Source organism: Mastigoproctus giganteus, chromosome 11 (genome assembly GCF_048544385.1).
Source record: "Mastigoproctus giganteus isolate SK-2022 chromosome 11, ASM4854438v1, whole genome shotgun sequence".
NCBI classification, from domain to species: Eukaryota; Metazoa; Arthropoda; class Arachnida; order Uropygi; family Thelyphonidae; genus Mastigoproctus; species Mastigoproctus giganteus.
In genome coordinates this window covers 163273306-163298958 of record NC_143585.1, presented here as the reverse complement: position 1 = coordinate 163298958, position 25653 = coordinate 163273306, and the positions used below count along the sequence as shown (strand labels likewise).

Sequence of the window (25653 nt, the reverse complement as noted above, 5' to 3'; positions counted from 1 at the left end):
TATAACTTCCATTTTTAATTGCACTTAATTCTTAAATAACACTTATAGAAAAGCCTTATTTTCAATTTAAAATGACCAATAATTTTATATAAATTATATGTATTGCCTGGCGATAAAATATGCTAGCCATCATTTTTAGGCTATAAATTGTTTATAAACTTAAATTTTCTTAAACGTTCGGCGATAAACTTTCCTAGACTAAGTCTAGGAAAGTTTAACACCCGCAATTCACCGCCAGCAATTAATCACTAGCAGTTTACCGCCGCATCAGTTTATCGCATAAACAATTTATAGCCTACAAATGATGGCTAGCATATTTTATCACCAGGACATATATATAATTTATATAAATTTATTGGTCATTTTTAATTGAAAATAAGGTTTTTCTATAGGTGTTATTTAAGAATTAAGTGCAATTACAAATGGAAGTTATATGCTAGGTATACATTTCCTAGAAATATATACCATTGCAGGTGCTTTAATTTAATTTAAAGGGATTAATTTACTTAATTCCTTTAACTTAAGTAGCATGTTTTAGGGGAGTGGGGGTAGGGCGTGCCGATTAGTGAGGTACTTATATGTTTATAATCTCTTACAATCACAACATTTTCTTATTTTGAGTTTATTTTTTATCCTTTTGAGTTTGTGAACGCATCATGTCGGTGGAATTTTTGAAATCAGAAAAAGGAAAACCGAAATCGTGCTTTAGTGGACGTGTTTTATAAAGACAGGCAAAATGAAACAAAAATTCATTGGAAGTGTCAAAATTACCAAAAAACCAAATGTGCCGCTCGAGTTACTACGGTAGATAACATCATCGTTAAAACATGGAAGGAGCACAATCATTGTGGAGATGCAGCAGGAGTTGAGGCAGCACAACTTCTTGATACCATTCGAACTTATGCAGAAACAACAAATAATACACCTCATAGTATTATTTCAAATGTTTTGAGAATCTGTAGCCAAGCAGCAGCCCCTAAGCTTCCAAGTGTAGATACAATGAAACGAACGATCCGAAATATAAGAAATCGAAATTTTGATGGCCCAGTTCTTCCAACGCATTGCAGAGACAGTTTTTACAGAAGAATATAAAACAACATGCAATGGAGAATTGTTTCTACAATTTGATTCTGGACCCGAGGACAATCGTATGTTAATTTTCAGTACGAAAAGAAATTTGCAGTTGTTAGCGCGAAGTGAACACTGGTATGCCGATGGGACTTTCAAAACTGTTCCCTTTACTTTTTTATCAGCAGTATACGATACATGGATTCAAGGACAAAATATCGCTTCCATTAGTTTATGCATTATTGCCTAACAAGTCTGAGGAAATGTATGTATCTCTACTACAGCAGCTGAAAGTATTGGAACCGGCTATGTCCCCGCAATCAATAACTATAGATTTTGAGACGGCGATAATGAATGCTTGCAGAAGAGTTTCTCCTGACGCTTCACAACAGGGTTGTTTTTTCCACTTTTCGCAATGTATTTTTCGTTCCATTCAGAATAATGGATTGAAACAACGTTATGAAACTGATGCTAATTTTGCTTTAAATATGCGAATTTTGGCAGCAATTGCATTTGTTTAGTTTAGTTATTTAGTTTTTTTTTTTTTTTTTTTTTTAGGAGCATTAGCAACTAAGGCCATATTGCTCCAATTGCATTTGTGCCCACTCCAATTGTGACGGTCGTTTTTGAACAATTGTGTGAAAGTGGTGTTTTTCCTCCAGAATCGCAAGAAGTTGTTGATTATTTTGAGGATACACGGATTGGACGCCCAAACAGACGACATCATCGTCGACCACCAAAGTATTCCCATGAAATGTGGAACGTACGCTAGCTTGTTCTAGAACGATTACCAAGAACAAATAATTCTGTTGAAGGGTGGCATAGAGGATTTGAGGAACAAGTTGCTGCTTATCATCCCAACATTTGGAAATTTATCGATGGCATTAAAAAAGAACAAAGTATTAACGAAATGCACATTGAACAATACTTAAGTGGAAGTGAAACGGGCAACAAAAAAAAAAAAGAAGTATCGCGATTGTGATGAACGAATTAAAAGGCTTGTTAGTGCATATGATGAACGGGGTGTTATTGTTGATTATCTAAGAGGTATAGTGCATAATATTTCTTATTAATTTTCATACTGTGTTGTAGATATTACAGTTTCTTAGTAATTAATTATCCCAACGTGGCTGATTCTGAAGATTCCATAAACATTCATTTTGAATTTTTGCAGTGTACTATGACATACCTAATGTTATTATTAGTTTAGTTTAAAATTAACCAATTGTTATATTGTTCAAATAATGGATTTTTTGACTATTTTTGTGATACATGTAACTATTAAAATACATAATCTACCTATTAAATTACCTATTTCCATACGTGTGTTTTTTTTTTTTTTTTATTTCCGTACTATTAATTCACAGTTCATAGAATTCCAAAAATATGCTAATCTATTAAAAAAATATGCTTAAGGCAGAAATTTAAATAAAAAATAACTTTTTATGATTTGACCAAACACATCTCATTGCTTCTAGACAGTAAAATGCGATAAACTGACGCGGCAGTAAATTGCTGGCGATTAATTTTCCTAGACTCATCACTAAGGCCAAAGGCCACTACAATGGCTCTATACATTTCATGAATAATCAAAATTTTTGTGAAAACACTAGTGGAGAAATATTTTTGAGACAGAGAATCTATACAAAGGTGATGGACTGAATCAAAACCACGAATGGTGTCTGAATTTATTATGATTTAAATATTATTTTTTTATTCATCTAATACAGTGTTTCTCAACCTTTTCGTTGTTGCGGCATACTTTCCAGGACAATAAAATTTTGTGGCACACTACAATCACTATTATACTAATGTATATTATATATAGACATATATATATATATAAATAAAATAAATATAAATAAACATATATAAATATTAAAAATAAAAATTATAAATAATATATATATTGTAATATTTATATATAATACATATATATATCTATATATATAGTAGAACATGGATAAGAAATTCATGCATTGGCTCGTTAATTTCCAACTTCAATTCTATATACAATAACTCCCTGACATACTAAGTGTTCCAGGAATCTTGTGTAAGTCTAGTTTTACGTAACTCGGGAATGACTAATAAAATATTGATACTATATCGCTGATATGCCAAATTCACAAAAATCACATAATATCCTCAGAAGAATGAAAAAAAAATATATTTATATGCTGTATTTTGTATTTTTCAATTAAACTTTTTCTGGATCAGTTGCGAAGCAGACGGAGTTTTTTTTTTTTTGTTTTGTTTTTAGGAGCATTAGCAACTAAGGTCATATTGCTCCAGGGATATGCAGTGGTCATACTCTGACCTTTCCTCATCCTCCGTATTTGGTGGTCACGGGATTGAACCTCAGTCTAATCAAGAAGCGTGTGCTATGTGCTGCTGCTCCTGCCCACCTGGCTATGGAGGCGCCACATAAGAAAAGAAAACATAAAAGGAAGAAAGAACGCATTTTATTGTACTTAAAAACTGATATATATAATATCGGTGTAGATACACCATAGTTAACCCATAAAATTAAACTACGTATGTAGTGGAAAAGCATCATTTTAATTATATCTCATATTGTAACTACCTTCACAAGATTACCATTGGCATTCGTAGAGGCATATGAGGCAAGAAAGCAAACTTATGCAGCATCAGCCAAAAAAAAAAAAAAAAAAAAAAAAAAAACCCACTCCCATTCCACCCCTCTGTTCATTCGAAATAACTGTCCAGCTGAGCCTTAAATTTATTTAGGCTATCAACTTCCACAACAAGGGATGGAAGTCTGTTCCACCAATCAACTACCTGCTGGCTAAATGCAAATTTCCGCACATCAATTTTACATCTGTCTTTCCTCAATCTGAATATATGCCCTCTCAGGTGATTATTTTGAGCAAGAGGAAGAATCCCATCGGCATTGAGCATGCTCAAACCATTCAAGGCTTTATACACCTCTATCAGATCACCTCGCCGGTGCCTAGTCTCCAGACACTGTAATTTGTAAAGCTTAAGAACAAAGGGTTGCTCTTCGTAAGAGCAACCCTTTGTTCCATTCACTAATCTTGTTGCCCTTCTCTGTACTCGTTCCAGCAGCTCTACATCCTTCTTGAAGTGAGGCTCCATACCTGTATACAGTACTCAAGGTGTGGCATGACCATTGCCTTATACATTTACAAGGGAATAATCACCTCCTTATCCCTGCTAAAAAAACTTCCTGTATATCATTGACAAGACACCATGAGCTACTCTAGCAGCCTGTCTGCACTGCTCAGAGAACTTCATATCTGCCTGCACAATTACCCAGAGGTTCTTTTCATTCTCTATCACTGTCAGTGTAGTACCACAGAGTTGATATGTTGCTCTGGGGTTACTGTTTCCCGTATGTAGTACTTTACATTTGTCAATGTTAAACTTCATTTGCCATCTCTCAGCCCATCTGCACAACCTTTCCAGATCCTGTTGCAGCAGCATAGCGTCAGTAGTGTTCTTAACAACCCTGATTAAGCTTGAAATACAATCATCAATATAATTTATAAATATAGAAAACAATAATGGATCCAACACCGAACCCTGAGGGACTCCACTAATAACATTAGTCCACGATGAGCAGTGTCCATCAATTACCACTCTCTGTCTTGTCCTCCTCCTCCTCCTCAACCATCCCATTATCCATAGCAGCAATTTGCCTCCATAGGAGCAATTTGCCTCCAATGCCACAATGCTCCAATTTGTGCAGCAGTCTTCCATGTGCAACAGTATCAAAAGCCTTTCTAAGATCCAAATATATAATATCAAAGTTATTCCCTGCATCCAGTTCTTCTGTGACTGCATCATAGTATCCAATCAAATTGGTCAGGCAAGACTTTCCCTTAACCAAATCATGCTGTGTCCAAAGCTATAACTGAAGTCTTGTGTAGATGATCCTGCAGTGCTTCTTTAACGAGTGCTTCCATTAATTTTCCTGGAACAGAAGTTAAACTCACAGGTCTATAATTACTTGTGACAGCCTTTGATCCTCCTTTGTGAACTGGGGTCACATTTGCACATCTCCAGTCTATGGGTACCTCCCCTGAGTCCAAAGAAGCTCTCATTATTATGGCTAAGGGTTTGCTTACTTCCTTTGCTGCTTCCTTTAATATAACTGGATAGATCCATTGCACCTCAAGTGCCTTTGTGTTTATCCTCAACAATTTCTCCTCCACTTATTTCTCAGTTATTACAAAATCATCTAGTTCACTGCCAGAGTTTACTTCACCTCTGGTATTCCCCTTTCCGAATAACTCCTCATGTATGCATGTAAATGCAAAATACTCGTTTAGTTTGTTAGACATCTGAGCAGGATCCTCAACTGTTGAGCCATCAATATCCAGTGGACCAATCTGATTCATCCCTTTCCTTCTAGAGTTTACATAGGCAAAGAACTCTTTTCTGTTTTTCTTTGTATTCTTTGCCAAGGTTTTCTCATAATCTGCCTTTGCCTGCCTAATCTCCTTTGTGACTTGGTTACAGACCAGCTTATATCACCCATTAATTTATATGTATCCCATGCATTTTTCTTCTCTGCCATATGTCTCATTAGTTCATCTGTCATTCATTTAGACCTAAACCTTGAACAATATTTCTTAGTTGGTATATAAAGCCTAGTAGCTTCCCAATTTGAATTTTCTGTTGATACCAGGTATTGCACTACTTCGAATAAGTACCGCTTCTCTATTAGAGAAGACTACTGTTACTTATTCTAAGTGGGCACCACTCAGAATAAGTAACAGTAGAGAAGCGTTATTGATTGCTTTTTTCTTCTTTTTTTCCTGTTTTAAATTTTACGATCCTAAAAAAAAAAAAAAAAAAAAAAAAAAATTGAGTGAAAAAAAATTACATAAGTTGGGGACTTAATGTATTGTATTGTAATGTAATGATGAACAAGTATGCCACAGAAAGAGACAATGATTGAAGGAGCAGTAATTGAAATGGTGGAGTCATATACTTATCTGGGACAAGTTATTAGCTGTAATAATGTTAAATGGCTGGAAGTCAAGAGAAGAATAAATTTTGGATGGATAGCATTCAGGAAATATAGTCACATACTGAAGAGCAATATCCCAGTTTGTCTGAAACGTAAAATAATGAACCGATGTATACTCCCCACCATTACTTATGGAAGCGAAACTTGGGCACTCACCAAAAGAACGGAAGAGAAGCTGAGAACTACACAACAAAGAATGGAACGAATTATATTGGGAATTAGAATGTTAGATAAGAAGAGAAACACATGGATTAGGCAGCAAACTCAAGTAAAGGACATTCTTATCAAAACTAAAGAACTAAAATGGTCTTGGGCAGGACACATAGCTCGAAGACATGATGACAGATGGACTTAGAAAATAACAGAATGGTACCCAAGAAGAGCTAGAAGAAAACCTGTAAGACAACAGCAGATGTGAACAGATGAAATTTGTGAGTTTGTGGGTAATAAATGGATGGCCAATGCACAAAACAGAAGGAACTGGAAAGTTGCTGGAGAGGCCTTCATCCTGCAGTGGATTGAAAGTGGCTGATGAAGATGCAAGAAAGCAAGCTTATGCAGTATCAGTCAAAAAAAACACACATCCCATTTCACCCCTCCATTCGTTCCAAATGCCTGTCCAACTCGGCCTTAAATTTATTTAGGCTATCAACTGCCACAATAAAAGTTGGAAGTCTGTTCCACCAATCAACCACCTGCTGGCTAAAGGCAAATTTCCGCACAATCTATTCTACAACTGTCTTTCCTCAATTTGAATTTATGCCCCCTCAGGTTCTTAATCTAGGCAATAGGAAGAATCCCATCAGCATACAGCTTGCTCAACCCATTCAAGGCCTTATACACATCAATCAGATCACCTCGCAGGTGTCTACTCTCCAGGTGCTGCAATTTGCAGAACTTAAGCCTTTCTTGGTAAGAGCACCCTTTTGTTCCCCATCAGCAATCTTGTTGCCCTTCTTTGTACTCATTCTAACAACTCTACATCCTTCCTAAAATGAGGCCTCCAGACCTGTACACAGTACTCTAGGTGTGCCTTGACCATTGCTTTGTACAACGGGATAATCGCCTCCCTTTCACTGCTAGCAAAATTCCTATATATCATTGACAAGACTCCTTGACCTGCCCCGGCAACCCATCTGCACTGCTCAGCAAGCTTCATATTTGACTGCACAATTACCCCCCAGATCTTTTTCACTTTCCATTTCGCTGAGTGTAGTACCACACAGTTGGTATGTTTCTCTTGGGTTACTGCAACCCATATGCAGTTCTTTGCATTTGTCAATGTTCAACTTCACTTGCCACTTCTCAGCCCATTTGCCTAACTTGTCTAGATCCAGTTGGAGTAGCATACTGTCAACCATGCAAGCCTTTGATTATTTGCAAACTTGGATATTAATCCTGATATACCATCATCAATATCACCGATGAATACACAAAACAACAATGGGCCCATCACCGAAACGTGGGGAACTCCACTAATAACATTTCTCCATGGAGCAGTGTCCATTGATTACCACTTTGTCCTCTCCCATTCAACCATCCCTTTATCCAATGTAGCAACTTACCCTTAATGCCATACCTCTCCAATTTTTACAGCAGTCTTCCATGTGCAACAGTATCAAAAGCTTTCCTGAAATCCAAGTATATGATATCGAAATTATTTTTGACATTCAGTTCCTTTGTGACCACATCATAGCATCCAATAAAATTGGTCAGACAAGACCTCCCTTTAAGAAACCCATGCTGTGTCTTAACTATTACTGCAAGCTTGTCTAGATGATCCTGCAATGTTTCTTTAACCACTAACTCCATTATTTTTCCCAGAACACAATTACACTATCAGGTCTATAGTTACTTGTGTCACCTTTTGAACCTCATTTGTGAATTGGTGATACATTTGCACAGCTCCAGTATGTGGCCACCTCCCCTGAGTCCAAGGAAGCTCTCATAATTATGGCTAAGGTTTTGCTTACTTCCTTTGCTGCCTCCTTTAATATAACTGGATAGATCCCATCCATCCCAGGTGCCTTCCTTATGTTTAACTTCAACAATTTCTCTTCCACTTTGCTCTCAGTTATTATAAAGTCACATGGCTCCTTGTTAGAGTTTGATATACTTCTGGCAATCCCCTTATTCAATAACTCCTCATGTGTAAATGTAGATGAAAAATACTCAGTTTATCAGCTACCTGAGCATGATCATCAATAGTCAATCTATGTATGTTAAGTGGTCCAATCTGACTCGGCCCTTTCCTTCTAGACTTTACATATGTAAAGAACTCTTTGCTATTTTTCTTTGCATCCTTTGCCAAAGATTTCTTGTAATTTGCCTTCGCCTTCCTAACCTCCTTTGTGACTTGATTACAGACAAGCTTATATCTGCCATAGGCTTTTGTGTCACCTGATAATTTATATGCATCCCATACATTTTTCTTCTCTGCCACGAGACTCATTAATTCATCTGATGTCCATTTAGGCCTGAACCCTGAACAGTATTCCTTATTTGAAATGAAAAGTATTTCTTTTTTGAATAAATCTAAAAAAGTCTTGCTAGTCTGCGAGTGACTGACCTACAAGTTCCAGTCAATATCTGGAAAATTAAAATCCCTCATTATAAGACATTCTGATTTACTGGCCCACTCTATTTCTCTGCACAATTTCTTATTATACTCATCAGATTCATTAGGCCTATAACACACACCTACTCTCAATTTTCCTTTCCCAGTGCTTATGTCACACCAAACAGACTCAACATTGCATTGTACACACCAACATGAATGATGCACTTCCTTAGTTTTTTTGTGTTTCTTAACTAACAGCTTATCCCCTCCTCCCTTCCTGTCCTGTCTATCCTTTCTGTACACATTCTACTCTGCAAATTCCAATTCTGCACTGCTTATATCTGTGTGACACCATGTGTCTGATATCCCAACAATATCTACCTTTGATGTCTTGACTAGAACTTCAAGCTCATCAAATTTATTAACTATACTCCTAGCATTGGTGAACATGCAATTATACATGCACCTGTTTCTACTCTTAGTTACCCTAACACAGGCCATGTATTTATTTGTTCCACTATGACTCCCAATGGTCCTGGAAATTTCCAATGCCTTGCTTTCCATGCTGCTGCTCATTCGAATAAAAGCAGTGCAAGAATCACTTTTGCCTCTGTCTGCCACCACTGTTTACCTTTTAGTTTGTGTATCTATTAAACCTATTTAATATCTTTGTAAAAACACAATGTAGTATGTTAATTAACCAATGAATATGGTAAAATTATCAAAATACTTATCCCTTTACAGCAGCCAAAAATCTACCGACTGTTCTCTTCCATGACCAGAGTGCCCTCTTTAATATATTTAATAATACAGTTATTATTTGTTTTAAATGCTTTTAATGTCTCCTTTTTGAACATACATGAATTGCATGAAATTTAAAAGAAACTGAAAAGAAAAGAAATTATTTAAAAGAACATACATGAAATTTAAAAGAAAATATATAAAAAAATTAACATAATTAAATAAAAACAAAAAAAATATACAATTATAATATATTAATCAGTGAGATGGTTGGGTTTGATGGAGGCACACAGTTTTTTTAATATGAAGATTTACTGTGGATAGACTTACTCTCAGCTCCTCTTCTACCGACTTTAGTCTCTCTGTCTCGCTTTTTTTTTTTGTTTAATCTCGTTTAAAAAAAAAAAAAAAGAAGAAAACCCTGTTTCGCACAAGTAGGAAGTGGAAAACTGCAATAAAATTCTAATTGCCCTTTCTGAAATTAGTGGAAATTCATTTTGAAATTTGATCCAAAATTTGCTAATATTAGTGTTATTAAAATGTTCCAGCGACTGCTCACTATGGATCTCAGCCAATTCTTCCTCCTCTTGCAAATTAAGTTCTAACTTTGGACGGTTTCTTGTTGCAAATGGGTCTCTTACACAAAAATATTTTGTGGTATCAAGGGTTGAGAAGTAATGCTCAATTTTTGTCTTTAACAGCTCTAATGTTTCGCTTATTCGTTAATTATTTTAGTATAATTCGTTTTGGCAGTCAAGAGAAACATTTCTAAATTTTTTTCATTTATATATTTTTTCCATATACTGAACTTTTCTTTAAAGGAGAACAACTTGTCAATAGAAGTGAGTAAATTTTCCTGTGAGCCTTGCTTTTAATTTATTTAATTATTTAATATTTAATTTAATTTATTTAGCTGCTTTTAAAATACTCCATAGTTCTGGACGATAAATTCTTGTGTTTCATAGAAAAATGACACTGAAATTCACTTGGCACCATTGATTCATTAGACAATTTTAAACCACATAACACACAAAGGTTGAGGACAATCTTAGGTACCACTATAAGGAAACCCCACTGCCAAATAATCATCATCATATTTACGATGTTTTCTTCTTTTCTGAAGTTGATGGTTGCTCGCTTTTGTTTTTGTCATTTTCTCCAAGCTCATTGTTATTAAGTTGCCTCTTCTGATTTCCTTTCACTAAATATTTATCCATCGCTAATAATTTCTAAAAAAAAAATTAAAGTTACTTCTAGAAACTAATACAGTTAATTCAAAATACCTGTGCTATACGAATTAACTGAATATGACGTTTTAGAGATAAAAACACAAAAATATTTCTTACCATGATGCTTACAAGTTGTACAACTGAAAAATGCACTGTGGGGTGCCTGGGAGAGACTCTCAAGTGATAAGAATGGCCGATAAAGGTGAACAATTCTAGTACTAGAAATCAAAAGGTGAATAAAGGTGAACGGATCTACTACTGAGAATCAAAAGATGAACAGATCTAGTACTAGGAATTGAATGTGATGTCACATCGACTGTCAGAAGGGGGTCAGATTAATGCAGCATAAATAAATGAATTTTTTATTTGAATTAATTTTTATTATAAAACTTGGATTTATTAATTTTTTTTATTTTAATTTTCTGTGGCACATTTGAAGCATACTCGTGGCCCAAAGATTGAGAAAGAAAAACTGATCTAATAGTTTAGTCTCAATTTAAAATACGTTTACTAAATGTACAATGAACCAACCTGTTTATGATTTCTTGATGTTGCACATTAAATGTGATTGCTTGGGTCAACTCTTTCTGTAGCTATAAAAAAAAAAAAAAAAAAAGCCTTAAGTACAACTTGCATCTTGTATCCTAAAATACAAGGTGAACATTATACAATATTTCTTCTACCAATAATAAAAATGAAGATTTTAACATCATTTGAAACTTAAAAGTACATCAATAGTGATTAAGAGCAAAATACAAGACTAAGAAAGATTATTTGCATTTGCTGATATAAATTAAACTCATGCTGTGTTATTAGATTTGTTAATATTCAAATTCTGTGATATCTATTGCTCATTGTGAATCAAATTTGCCATCATGCGTAGGAATTTGAGAGGCATGTCATTTCTGAAATTTTAGAAGCAGGAATGTTAGTTAACATACATTGTTTCTAAATTTTCTACTACTGGCAATCAGTAGTCAACTAAACTTTTGAGAGTGGTCCAAAGGAATACATCGCAACGAATTCTAAATGTGGAGTATATCTCCCAGGGATACTGTCAAAGGTCAGGAAAAGCAGTGTTTAGTTTATTTCTTTTCTCTAGAGAGAGAGAGAGAGAGAGAGAGAGAGAGAGAGAGAGAGAGAGAGAGAAAGACGTACACACAGCTAACAGCTGCCAACTTTTGAATTTCAGAAAGCTAAAGCTCATGCAGGAGAAAAACAGGAAGTTTTGTAGAGTTCACACTGCACTAAAAATTAAATTTCACTGAAAAAATACACATTTTATATTAAAGTAAACCATAGAACTGTTTTTAAGGAACTATAATCAGTCACTGGGAATTCTTAGTAGAATAGTTGTGCTACATGATAGCTTTAATGTAGAAGTTTTCAGGTTACCAAATTGTATTTAAAAATACTCACGTTTTGCTGAGTTATACATTATTGGTATTTTCAAGGTCACAGTAATTTTACCGAGTCAGCCATTTGGATGTTTCCAGGAGATAAAATTACAGCAGTGCCACCTGCTTGGTCAGTGGTGACTAGAAATTCGGCATAAATTGCGTAAAATTATGACATCACGAGGCAGCTTCATCACTGAATAAGAGCTACTCCATTTATATGGCTGCGGCAGGTTTAGTAGTTTAATTTGTTAAACTACTAAAGCACCGAAAGATATATGCTCCCAGAAGGGCCTCCCATGGCGGAAAGGTTTCAGTGGAGACGTCAGACGAAACCCGTTTCAAAAGGTCCACACACGACCTTTTCAACTAAATTGTGATCCAAGAAAGCAACGGGAAACTACTTGGATTATCCTTTCCTTGAAAACTTCAATGATAGCAAGCAAAATAAACCACGGCCCCGAGTCTCGGCGTCCCTTGAATGGGACAGGGGTGCTAAGAATCTCCGAGCTTGCGTCGAAGAATTTTCTGAAACTAGCTACATGGAACGTTAGAAGCCTACTACAACCAGGAAAACTAGCCAATGCTTTACAAGAAATGGAACGCATTAACATCAACATACTTGGGCTAAGTGAAACCAAATGGCCTGGAACAAAGAAGTTTATATCAAACGACCACCACGTCTTCTGTTCCGGAGGAGAAGAGAACACCAAGCAGACGTACGACGTCGCTTTCGTTGTCCACAAACAACTGGCCAACAAAGTCACCAGTTTCACCCCAATATCGGAACGAATCGCACTACTACAGCTAGCAGGCAACAAGATCAACCTGAATGTGCTCCAGGTCTACGCACCAACAGTGGACAAAGACGATCAAGAAATTGAATTGTTCTACGACAAGCTAAGCAACACTTTAAAGTCGCTGAAGAAGCACGACATGACGGTCATCCTCGGTGACTTTAATGCCAAAATCGGTCAAGGAAAGCTACAAAATATAGTCGGAGAACATGGCTTGGGGACACGGAATGAACGAGGCGACAGACTCGTCCAGTTCTGCCAAGAAGAAAAATTTAGCATTGCCAACACTTGGTTCAAACTACCACCTCGTCGACTATACACCTGGACCTCACCACAAGACTCTGACAACAATATCGTCAGGAACCAAATTGACTACATCTTAATCAACATCAGATATAAGTCAAGTGTCCTCAAGGCAAAAACTTACCCCGGAGCTGACATATAATCAGACCATAACCCAGTAATAGCAACACTACATCTTAAATTACGAGCAGTCAAACGCACAAGCACAACAAAAAGAATCGACCTGGAGAAACTGAAGAACACCGCCAACAGGCGACACGTACAGCTTCATCTCAACACTACAATCCGATCGATCGAAGCAGTAACAACAGACGTGCAAGCATTCGGGCGTTCACTCAAACAGTGCATCAATGAAACAGCAGAAACCCTGCTAGGACATCAGGCGTCGAAAAAGAAACAACGGTATATGACCCAGCACATACTAGACCTAATGGATGAATGGAGAATATTCAAAAGCAACAACAACCGGGAAAAGTACAAAGAAATACAACAAAAGATCAAACAGGAAATCCGGAAGGCGAAGGAAAAATGGATGGAAGATCAGTGTGCAGAAATCGAAGACCTAATCAAGAAAAATGACAATTATAACCTGCACAAGAAGCTTAAAGAAGCTGGAAACATCTACAAACCGGCTCCTATCCCAAGTTTATATACGGACAACAATCAACCTATACTAAGCAAACAAGCCAAACTCGACACCTGGAAGAGCTATATATACAATCTGTTCGGCACCAACAGAAAACCGGCAGAAACGCAACAACAAACACAGGAAGACAATCTCCACATATTAACATCTGAAGTGGAACATGCCATCCGAATAACAAAGCCAGGCAAGGCCTGTGGACCTGATCAGATTCATGTGGAATTGCTGAAACAACTAGACTACAGCAACATCCAACAACTAACGAAATGGTTCAATCAAAACAACAACGACATTCCATCCGAATGGCTCCAATCCATCTTTGTGGCCCTACCAAAAAAGGCTACCAGCCAGAAATGCGAAGACTTCAGGCTGATCAGTCTAATGAGCCAGGTGCTAAAAGTCTTCCTCAAGGTGATTCAGCAAAGGATAAGATGTAAGTGCGAAAGTACACTAGGAAACACACAGTTCGGATTCTGCAGGGGACTAGGCACCAGAGAAGCAATTTTCTGTTTACAAATATTGCTACAAAGGTGTGAACATCAAAAAGACGTGTATATGTGTTTTATTGACTACGAGAAAGTCTTCGATTCAGTAGACCACGACCGCCTAATTGACCGACTGAGAAAACTTGGGCTTGAAAACAATGATATCAACTTTATTACAACTCTCTACTGGAATCAAATAGCCCGGCTTCGCTATGACAACGACCTAACAGACCCAATTCCAATAAAAAAAAAGGCGTCCGGCAAGGCTGTCCATTATCTCCCATTCTTTTTAACATCTATTCGGAAATGATCTTCGACCAAACACTGGCTGACAAGAACATCGGCATAAAAGTTAACGGACACTACATCAATAACTTAAGATATGCCGATGACACAGCACTAATAGCGGATTCAGAACAAGATTTACAGACCATCCTGAACGAAGTGGACATAGAAAGCCAAGCATGGGGGCTACGAATCAACAAAAAGAAAACAAAGGTGATGAAGGTCAGCAGGACTGCAAGCAATATCACGATCAAACTAAACAACGAAAAATTAGAGCAAATACACCGCTTCAAGTATCTCGGAGTACTCATTGATGACCAGCTGAACCATGAGGCCGAAATCAAAAGCAGAATTGAACAAGCCAGGCAGGCATTCACCAAATGGAGAACCCTCCTCACCGACAGAAGCTTGAACATCATGCTCAAATTATGCACATTGAAATGCTACATCTGCCAATACTGCTCTACGGTGCAGAAACCTGGACTCTAACATCAGCCACTACAAAAAAGCTCCAGGCCTTCGAAATGTGGCTCTACCGAAGAATGCTGAAAATTCCGTGGACAGCCAAGATAACCAACGCACAGGTCCTGCAGGACATGCACACGGAACGGGACCTGCTCAAAACCATCATCAGCAGGAAATGCAAATACCTAGGTCACATCGCTAGGAACCAACAAAAATATCACCTACTACCACTCATCCTGGAGGGAAAGATCAAAGGCAAGAAACGCCCAGGCAGACTGAAAATGGCATGGCTAGATAACATCAACACCTGGCTTCACATGACAACAGCACAAATTCTACACGCAGCGCTAGACAGAGAACAATATCAAAACGAAGTCGCAAACGCCATTCGGCAGCATTAAAGAAGAAGATAGAACTGTTTAATGGTGCAGTATACTTTCAAATGTTAACTTAACAAGGTGTCAATTGTGGTGTGTCTGTGCATTGCTGTTTGTATTCTCTGTGTGTGTGTGTGTGTGTGTGTGTGTGTGCGCACGCGCGTGCATGCGTTATGGGTGTTTAATGGTGCACAATCTGATGTGGCTATAGTGCACCTATTCATAGAAATATTAAAATATAATTAATATGAAGCCAGCTCAATTTCATTTCAGCTCAAACTATTCATATTCGATCATACATTCCAATTTGTTTCAAAAAACAGTGAAATTCATTAATATTTTGCCTCCTCTCCAATGATGTGATTTAATGTCATTGATTCTCGAAGATTAGCCAGAGAAAGAAATATTGAAGTTCGATGTTGTTGATAATGTGGACAGTCAATCAAAATATATTTGACTGTTAGATGTTCCGAGCAGTGTGGACACTGAGGAGGATCAACACCTGTGAATAGATGGATATGAGTCAGATGAGTATGTCCTATTGTGGTAACTAGGTAGCTCTAATGTAAAAATATATAGTGTAATATGCATTACTGCATTTAGGATTGTTTTAGATAGTTTAGTATTGACAATTAATTAATTAATTAAATTTACTGTTCTTATTAATTTAAAATATCATGGCCCAAACTAGAGCAGCAAAGCAACCACACAAAGTGGCAGGAGTGCTGTGACTCTGGGGAGAACTCAGGGGGGCGATTCTCCAACACATCACAGCCTAAAAAAAAATAATGCAACTTGTGAAATGTTTGCCGAACTCTCTGGAACAGAACATGATCTAGCCAAGGAGGATGTTTTTGTGTGTGCCAGGTGCAGAAAGTGTCTAGAAATTAGGCGTTAAATCAGCGTTCTAATGGGCATCTATGAGAGCTTGAGATGTAGGGTAGATGCCCTTGAAAAAATTAATATGAGGGGCCCGTCAATCACTCAAGCTGCCCAACTCAATGGCAGAGCTCGCTGCTGGGCATAAAACAACACAGTGGCAATCTCCAAGGCAGAATGCCCTGGTCCCACAAGAGTTAGTTATTGTTGGTGACTATTGTCAGGGAGACAGGGAATATATTGTGTAAAAAGGATAGATGGAATAGGACCAGAGTATGTCTGCCAGGGGCAATAGTTGATGAAGTTGTGAAGCATATATCATCTTTTAAGGGCACAAAGGGTGATACTGTTGTACACATTGACACTAATGACATTAAGAGTAGGAGATCTGCAGATTTACTAAACCAGTACAGGTCAATGTTGCAAAAAAGTCGTGAGTTAGGTTTAAATTTGAAAGTGTCTGCAATTCTGCCCAGATACGATAGGAGGGAGTACATGATGAGAGCCTTGTCAATCAATTCAGCCATGGAGGGAATGTGCAGGGCTCAAGGGGTAGAATTTTTTTCATTGTGGTCTGTGCTTGTTAACAGGAGAGACTGCTTCTACAGGGATGGGATACACTTAAATAGAAAGGGTGCAAGAATATTTGCTGATGCTATCGAGGCAGTGTTAGGTGGGTCGGAAAACTACTACCATGGGAGGATTCACAGACAAAGGTTAAAAGTAGCCGCAGGCAGAGGTGAAGGTGATTTTTGCACTACTTCTATTAGAATCAGCAGTGCCCTGGAGCGAGGGATGCTTGGGGTTTTAGGGACTGATGGCAGTCATCGTGAAAGGTGGGTATGTGGGATGTGTTAGGGTAACTCAGAATAAGAATAGGTGCATGTATACTTGAATGTATACCAATGCTAGAAGTATGGTAAATAAATTTAATGAATTTGAAGTGTTGGTCAAGACATCAAAGGCAGATATTGTTGGGATATCAGAGATGTGGTGTCACACAGACATTAGGAATGCAGAATTGGAATTTGGGGAGTACAATGTATACAGAAAGGATAGACAGGATAGGAATGGAGGAGGTGTTATGCTGTTAATTAAGAAAAACAAAATCAAAAGAAGTGCATCCAGTTGATATAGATGAACAGTGCACTGTTGAGTCAGTTTGGTGTGACATGAGCACTGCAAAAGTAAAATTAAGAGTAGGAGCGTGTTATAAGCCTAATGACTCGAACGAGTACAATGAACAATTGTAAAGAGAAATAGAGTGGGCTAGTAAATCAGAATGTCTTATAATGGGGGATTTTAACTTCCCAGATATTGAGTGGAACTTGTGGATTGGTCACTCACACACTAGTAAGACTGGATTTATTGGACGATTGTTTTCTGCAGCAGCATGTTTGAGAGAGGGTAACAATCTTAATCTGGTTATCAGCAGTGATCATTCGATTAAGAATTTGCAGTGAAAAAGGAACCACTAGGTAGCAGTGATCACAGTGTACTGATGTGGGATTTACTTAAAGATATAATTACCATCAGGGATTAAGGAAAGGGTTTTTGCTTCTGTAAAGGTGACTACAGTGGTCTCAGACAGTTTTTAAATTCTGCACAGTGGGATCAACTGATGATGTTACCAACAGCAAATTATAAGTGGGAAGCATTCAAGGAATTATTCGTGGAAGCTACAAGTTTCATACCTATTAAGAAATATTGTTTAAGGTTTAGGCCTAAATGGTTGTCAAATGAACTAATGAGACTCGTGACAGAAAAGAAAAATGCATATAAATTATCAGGCGACACAGAAGCCTATGGCAGATATAAACTAGTCTGTAATCAAGTCACAAAGGAGGTTAGGCAGGCAAAGGAAGATTACGAGAAATCTTTGGCAAAGAATGCAAAGAAAAGCAGCACGGATTTCTTTACTTATATAAACTCTAAAAGGAATGGATGGGATCTATCCAGTATTAATATAACTTTAATATAACTGGATGGGATCTATCCAGTTATATTAAAGGAGGCGGAAATATTAAAGAAAACCCTTAGCCATAATTATGAGAGAATCCTTGGATTCAGGGGAGGTCCCCACGGTCTGGAGATGTACAAGTGTATCCCCAATGCACAAAGGGGGATCGAAGGGTGACACGAGTAATTACAGACCAGTTAGTTTAACTTCTGTTCCGGGTAAAATAATGGAGTCACTGGTTAAAGATGCATTGCAGGATTATCTAGACAAGACTGCAGCAATAATTCAGACACAGCATGGGTTTGTTAAGAGAAAGTCTTGTCTGACAAATTGATTGGATATTATGATGTGGTTATAAAGGAACTGGATGCAAAAAATAATTTTCATATCATATATTATCAGGTGACAGGAGCCTATGGCAGATATAAGCTAGTCTGTAATTAAGTCACAAAGGAAGTTAGGCAGGCGAAAGCAGATTACGAGAAATCTTTGGAAAAGGATGGTAAGAAAAACAGTCAGGATTTCTTTACTGAAGGAAGGGGATGAATCTGATTGGTCCACTTGATATCGATGGTTCGATTGTTGATGATCCTGCTCAGATAGCAAACAAACAATGAGTATTTTGCATCTACATTCCCACATGAGGAATTATTAAGGTTTGAAAATGCCAGAAGGTTATCAAATTGTAGCAGGGTGCTTAATGATTTTGTAATAGCTGAGACCAAAGTGGAGGAGAAATTGTTGAAGTTAAACATAAGAAAGGCACCTGGGGTGGATGGGATCTATCCAGTTATATTAAAGGAGGTGACAAAGGAAGTAAGCAAACCCTTGGCCATAATTATGAGAGCATTCTTTACTCAGGGGAGGTCCCCACGGACTTGAGATGTGCAAGTGTATCCCCAATTCACAAAGGGGGATCCGAAGGGTGACACGAGTAATTACAGACCAGTTAGTTTAACTTCTGTTCCGGGTAAAATAATGGAGTCACCGGTTAAAGATGCATTGCAAGGTCATCTAGACAAGACTGCAGCAATAATTCAGATAGAGCATGGGTTTGTTAAGGGAGTCTTGTCTGACAAATTTGATTGGATATTATGATGTGGTTAAAAAGGAACTGGATGCAAAAAATAATTTTGATATCATATACTTGGATTTCAGGAAAGCTTTTGACAATGTTGCGCATGGAAGACTACTTCACAAATTGGAACAGAATGGTATTAAGGGTAAGTTGCTACAATGGATAAAAGGATGGTTGAGTGGGAGAAGACAGAGGGTGGTAATCAATGAGTGCTGCTCTTTGTGGAATAAGGTTATTAGTGGAGTCCCACAGGGTTCGGTGTTGGGTCCACTGTTGTTTTGTATATTTATTAATGATACTGATGAAGGTATATCAGACTTAGTGTCGAAGTTTGCAGATGATACAAAGGTTGGCAGGGTTGTTAATGACAGTAATGGCAGTGTGCTACTGCAACAAGATCTAGAAAATTTGGGCAGATGGGCTGAGAAGTGGCAACTGAAGTTTAACATTGACAAATGCAAAGTACTGCATATGGGTACAAGTAACCCCACAGAAATGTACCAACTAAGTGGTACTACACTTAAGGTGTAGTACCTAAGGTGGTAGATAATGAAAAAGACCTGGTAGTAATTGTGCAGTCAGATATGAAGTTTTCTGAGCAATGCAGACAGGCTGCCAGGGCAGGTCATGGGGCTTTGTCAATGATATATAGGAATTTTGCTAGCAGGGAAAAGGAGGTGATTGTTCTTCTCTATAAGGCAATGGTCAGGCCACACCTTGAGTACTGCGTACAGGTCAGGAGGCCTCATTTTAGGAAGGATGAAGATTTGCTTGAGTGTGTACAAAGAAGGGCAACAAGATTGGTGAGGGGAATGAATGGATCCACTTATCAAGAGAGGCTTAAGTTCTGCTAATTGCAGTGGCTGGAGACTAGGCACTTGCACGGTGATCTGATCGAGGTGTATAAGGCCTTGAATGGGTTGAGCACGCTGAATTCTGATGGGATCCTTCCACTTGTTCAGATTACCCTAAGGGGGCATAAATTCAAATTAAGAAAAGACAGATGTAGAATAGATGTGCAGAAATTTGCCTTTAGCCAGCGGGTGGTTAATTGCTGGAACAAACTTCCATCTGTCGTTGTGGAAGTAGATAGGTTAAATAAATTTAAGGAGGAACTGGACAAGCATTTGGAGGGAATGGTGTGATTTTTTTTTTTGGCTGATGCTGCATAAGCTCATACACTTGCTTTCTTGCATCACATGCCACTACTACTACTACTACTACTACAAAACCATGGCGAGTATCCTTGAGAATTTGAATTCTATCCAAATAATCCTGAATTTCATCCTTGATCACTGCCTCCATGATTTTCCCTACCACTGAAGTCAGACTGACAGGTAAATAAATTCCCACTTCACTCTTAGAACCACACTTATGTATGGCAGATACACTGGCACTTTTCCATTCCAACGGAATCTCCCCAGAGTCTAGTGATGCTCGCATAATTAGCCTCAATGGTTCAATGCACTCACTTGCCGCCTCCCTTAAGATTATAGGGTATATTCCATCAACTCCAGGAGCCTTACTGGCCTGTAGGCTCGAAAGTTATTTCAATAAATAATCTTGCAAAATTTCAATATCATTAATTACATATTTTTCAACTTCACTCCCACAATTTCCCATTGCCACAAAAGGTTTTTCATCCGTAAATATCGATGCAAAATAACTGTTGAGTTCATCTGCAATGGCAGCTGGTGTATTTAGTACTATTCCCTTTCCCTTAAGTTCTGATCTGGTAAATGTCCGATCTGGTTTGTCCTTCTCTTAGCATTTATATATGTGAAGAATTCCTTATCCCTTCTCTTTGCTAGCGATTTCTCCTAAACTGCCTTTGCTTGTCAAATCTTTTCTGTGGGTCTATTACAGATCATCTTGTAGCTGTTATAGGCTTCAGTACTTTTTATTGCTCTGTAACTTTTCCATGCCACCTTTTTCTGCTCAAGTAATGTGGCAACTTAACTATTCATCCAACTTGGAACCCTCCTCGTGGACTATTTTTTTAATGGTAAATACGCATTCAAGGTGTCTGTGATTACGGTTTTAAAAGCATACCACAGTTCAATTGCATTCGTTCTCTGTGCGATATCTACCCATTTAATAGAGGCCATGTAGAACCTTAAGGCATCGTAATTTCCTTTTCTCAAATTATAACCCATTCCTTTGCCTTTTACTACAGGTACCTCACTTCCTACTTCACTTCCTCCAACTTGGAACTCTCCTTGAGGAGTATTTTTTTAATGGTAAATACGGAATCAAGGCGTCTGTGATTAATCATTATTATATGTTTTATCATTATTGGTTCCTCTACTGTCAGCCCTGTTATGTCATCTGATTCATGGGTGATGAGGTCTAGGATATTCTTTTCTCTAATACTTTCCCTGACAAGTTGATACAAATAACAGTCATCTAGTTGATTTAAAAATTTTGTTCCCCATGTCAAGTTTCCTGCCCATTTACTCCAATCAATTAGAGGCAAATTGAAATCACCCATAATAAGACATTGACGCTTACTTGCCCATTCCACTTGCATGTAAAGGCTTTCATCATAATCTTCACAACCACCTGGTCTGTAGATTACTCCTACTTATACCTTTGTTTCCAGCTATCTCACACCATACAGATTCTATACTAGCACATGAAACATTTGAATCCAGGAAAGCCATCGTCGCACTCAGGCTGCTTCTGATAAGAAGCATTACCCCACCACCCCTTCTATTCATCCATCCTTCCTAAATACATTATACAAGCCATACTGAAACTCATCATCCCCTATTTCCAGGTGGCACTAGGATTTCCGTAAGCCCTATTATGTCTGTGTTACTTGTTTTAACCAGCAGTTTGTATTCGCTCATTTTATCGACGACACTTCTAACATTACTATATAAACAATTAAGACTTACTGTTCTTGTATATTGAACAACCCTAACACAACCCTTGAAGTTTTTTAGGCTCTCTTCCCTGGCATTAGCTACCCGCTCACTTGAAACGTTTCTGCCCCCAGAACATCTAGATAATATGTCCAGTTAGGGTAACAGATAAGAACTTTTGAGGTATGTGCAAGAGTTACTTTAACCAATATTATCAGATAAATGTGTGTCAGTATTACCCACATCCCCCCCAACTAGCAGTTTCCCCGAACCTTTAAGGTATCCTCAATAATACTGGTAAAAACTTTTGCACCACCTTTGTTTAAGTGTATCCCATCTCTACAAAACAAATTCCTTCTACCTACAAGTGTGGGCCAAGCTGATAGAAATCCCCCCCCCCCCGCCCAAAGCCTTGCAGAGTCCTTCAAGTCTTGAGTTAATCCACAAGACTTAACATATAATCCCTCCTATCGTGTCTGGACAGAATTGTAGACACGTAGACATCGTGGCCTAGCTCGCGGCATTTCCTCGGCATGGTCCTGTATTTTTCCAACAAATCTTCAGATCGTGTACATTTAATGTAATTAGTTCCCACATGAATAATAATATTCTCTTTACCCCCCTTAAAATCTGACAATCTGTTGGTGACATCATTAATAGTTGCTTCCAGCAGACATACCCTGGTTCCACTCCACCTATCCTTATTACAAAAAATATTCCCTGTTTCCCTGACAATAGAGTCTCCTAATAAAACAAAGGGCTTTTGAACCAGAGTAGTTTGCACTTGGTTTTTCTGTTTTGAGGCTTGAATCGGGAGTGCATCACTTGGTAGAGTGGAGTCTTGAGTCCCTGACGAGCTCCCAGATGCATTATTCTCAAGGGCAAGCACCCATTTTTTCAGTGACTCAAATTGTTCCATCAGTGCACCAAATTGTAATTTAAGATCGGTGCACTGCTTACATCGATCACAAAAAAAAGAATCCCCAGGTGAGCTATGATTAGTCACCAGGTCGACCTTGGAAAACGTTCCACAGGTTCCACAACGGATTAAATCACGACTCACCCATAAATTGCCATTGGCTATTTCCGTGCGAGTCACGATTCCCTGTGACGCTTACACTTAGTTACCCTAACACAGCCCATGTATTTACTTGTTCCATGATGACTCCCAGCAGCTCTTGAAATCCTCAGCAACTTGCTCTCTAGGCTGCTGTTCATTACAATAGAAGCAGTGCAAGAATCACTTTCACTTCTGCCTGCTGCTACCAGTAATCCTTTAGTCTGTGAATCTCCCCAAACTAGCAGTTTTCCGACCCACCTAACACAGCCTCAATAGCATCAGCAAATATTCTTGAACCCTTTCTATTTAAGTATATCCCATCCCTGTAGAAGCAGTCTCTCATGTTGGCAAGCACAGACCACGCTGAAAACAATTCTATCCCGCGAGCCTTGCACAATCTCTCCAGGGCCGAACTGATTCATAAGGCCATCATCATATACTCCCTCCTATCATGTCTGGGTAGAATTGCAGACACTTTCAAATTTAACCCTAATTCGCATATTTTTTCAGTATTGACCTGTACTTGTTAAGTAAATCTGCAGATTTCTTACTCTTAAGGTCATTAGTGCAACATGTCCAACAATATCACTGTTTGCGCTATGATTATACCTGCTCTATAATGTCTTCAACTTTTGCCCCTGGCAGATATACCCTGTTCCTGTTCCACCTCTGTTTTTGCATACTATATTCCTCGTCTCCCTGACAATAACTAGTTCCTGTGGGACTAGAGTATTCTGCCTCGGAGATTGGCGCTATGTTGCCTGATGCACAAGAGTGAGCTCTGGTGTTCAGCTGGGCAGCCGAGAGATTGATGGGCCTCTAATATTAATTTCTTCGAGGGCATTTATCCTACACCTCAAACTCTCATAGACACCCATCAGAATGCTAAGTTGGTGCCTAATTTCTTCACAATCTCTGCACCTAGCACACACAAAGACATCCTCCTTGGCTAGATCATGTCCTGTTCTAGACAGGTTTGCAAACATTTCACATTGTTCTGGACTGTGATTGTGGGCCACAGCACTCTTGCTATTCTGTGAACGCTTCTTTGCTACTCTAGTCTTGGTCATTATTCCGTCTAATTAAGAATAAAATTTAATAAGATTAATAAATTTTATTGATAATACTATACTAATCTAAGAGATTTCTAATGCACTGCTACATATTTCGCTATCTAGTTTTACATTAATCCTTAGAGTATTCCTATCGTATAACAATGGTGGCAAGTGGTGAACGTAATATCTATGGACACTAAGTATTAACTTTCAAAATCGCTATATAAATTCAAAATAAACCACAGAGCTTGGTTAGAACTATAAAGCTACTTATAGAAAATAATTTAGTATAACAATTTAGTCAATAATACGACTAAATATAAATTTAAACTTAGCTTTCACTGGAGCTGCAAAAATCCTGACCAATGTGGTAGCAACCTCATACCCCAATTATGTTGCACTAAACTGACAACATTACACTGGTCACCCGTGTACACCTGATGCAATGTCTTAGATTTAATGTGCCTCTTTACTAAGAGCATACCCCCCCCTCCTCTTCTCCTGTCTGTATATATTGTACCTCCCCATATCCAAATCCTCTATATCCTGGTGACATCATGTCTCTGATACCTCCACAATGTCACAATGTCTGCATTTGTTGATTTGATCAGCACTTCATATTCAAATTTATTTACTATGGTCTTAGCATTAATATACATACAAGTACACATACCTACAACTGTTTTTACTCTTAATACACCTAATTCATCTCACATATTTGCTTGTTCCATAAAGCCCAGCAGGTCCTGAAATGCCCAACACCTAGCCTTCCAGGCTGCTGCTTGTTGCTATAGAAGCAGTGCAAGAATTACCTTTATCTTTGCCCCAAGGATCACTATACCCCCAAACTAGCAGTTTTTCAACCCAACTAACACTGCCTCGATAGCATCAGCAAATAGCCTTGTGCCCCTCTATTTAAATGTATTCCATTCCTGTAAAAACACAGTCTTCTATTAACCAGCACAGACCATACCGAGAAAAATTCTACCCCATTAACCTTGCACACTCTCTCCAAGGCTCTTATCATGTATTGCCTGTATTATGTTTGTGCAGGATAGCAGACACTTTCAATTTCAATCCTCACTGGTGACTTTCTTTCAACATTGCTCTGGGCTTGTTAATTAAATTTTCAGATGATCTACTCTTAATATCATTAGTACCAACGTGTTTATCAATGTCACCTTTTATGCTCTTAAAAGACGATAGATCCCCACACAGTGCATCTACTTTAACCCCTGTCACACATACCCTAATCCTATTTAGCTTGTCCTTTTTGCATATTTCTTCCCATTTTCCTGACAATCGGGTCTCCAACTACAGCTACTTCCTGTGGGACTAAGGATTCATTGAATAATCAAAAATGTAGAAGAGAATGGTGTAGGGTTGA

The 25653-nt window shown here is 38.0% G+C and overlaps 1 protein-coding gene across 3 annotated transcripts in view; it reads right to left on the bottom strand.

Moving 5' to 3' along the window:
• The window catches only part of LOC150078548 (uncharacterized), a 732675-nt gene that overhangs the window by 451429 nt on the left and 255593 nt on the right, over positions 1 to 25653 (bottom strand). For all 3 annotated transcript variants that reach the window (XM_090384778.1, XM_090384777.1, XM_090384779.1), the window contains exon 10: positions 11147 to 11208. In XM_090384778.1, coding sequence (XP_090240904.1) covers positions 11147 to 11208 — 62 coding nt within the window. The remainder of the gene's footprint in view (positions 1 to 11146; positions 11209 to 25653) is intronic.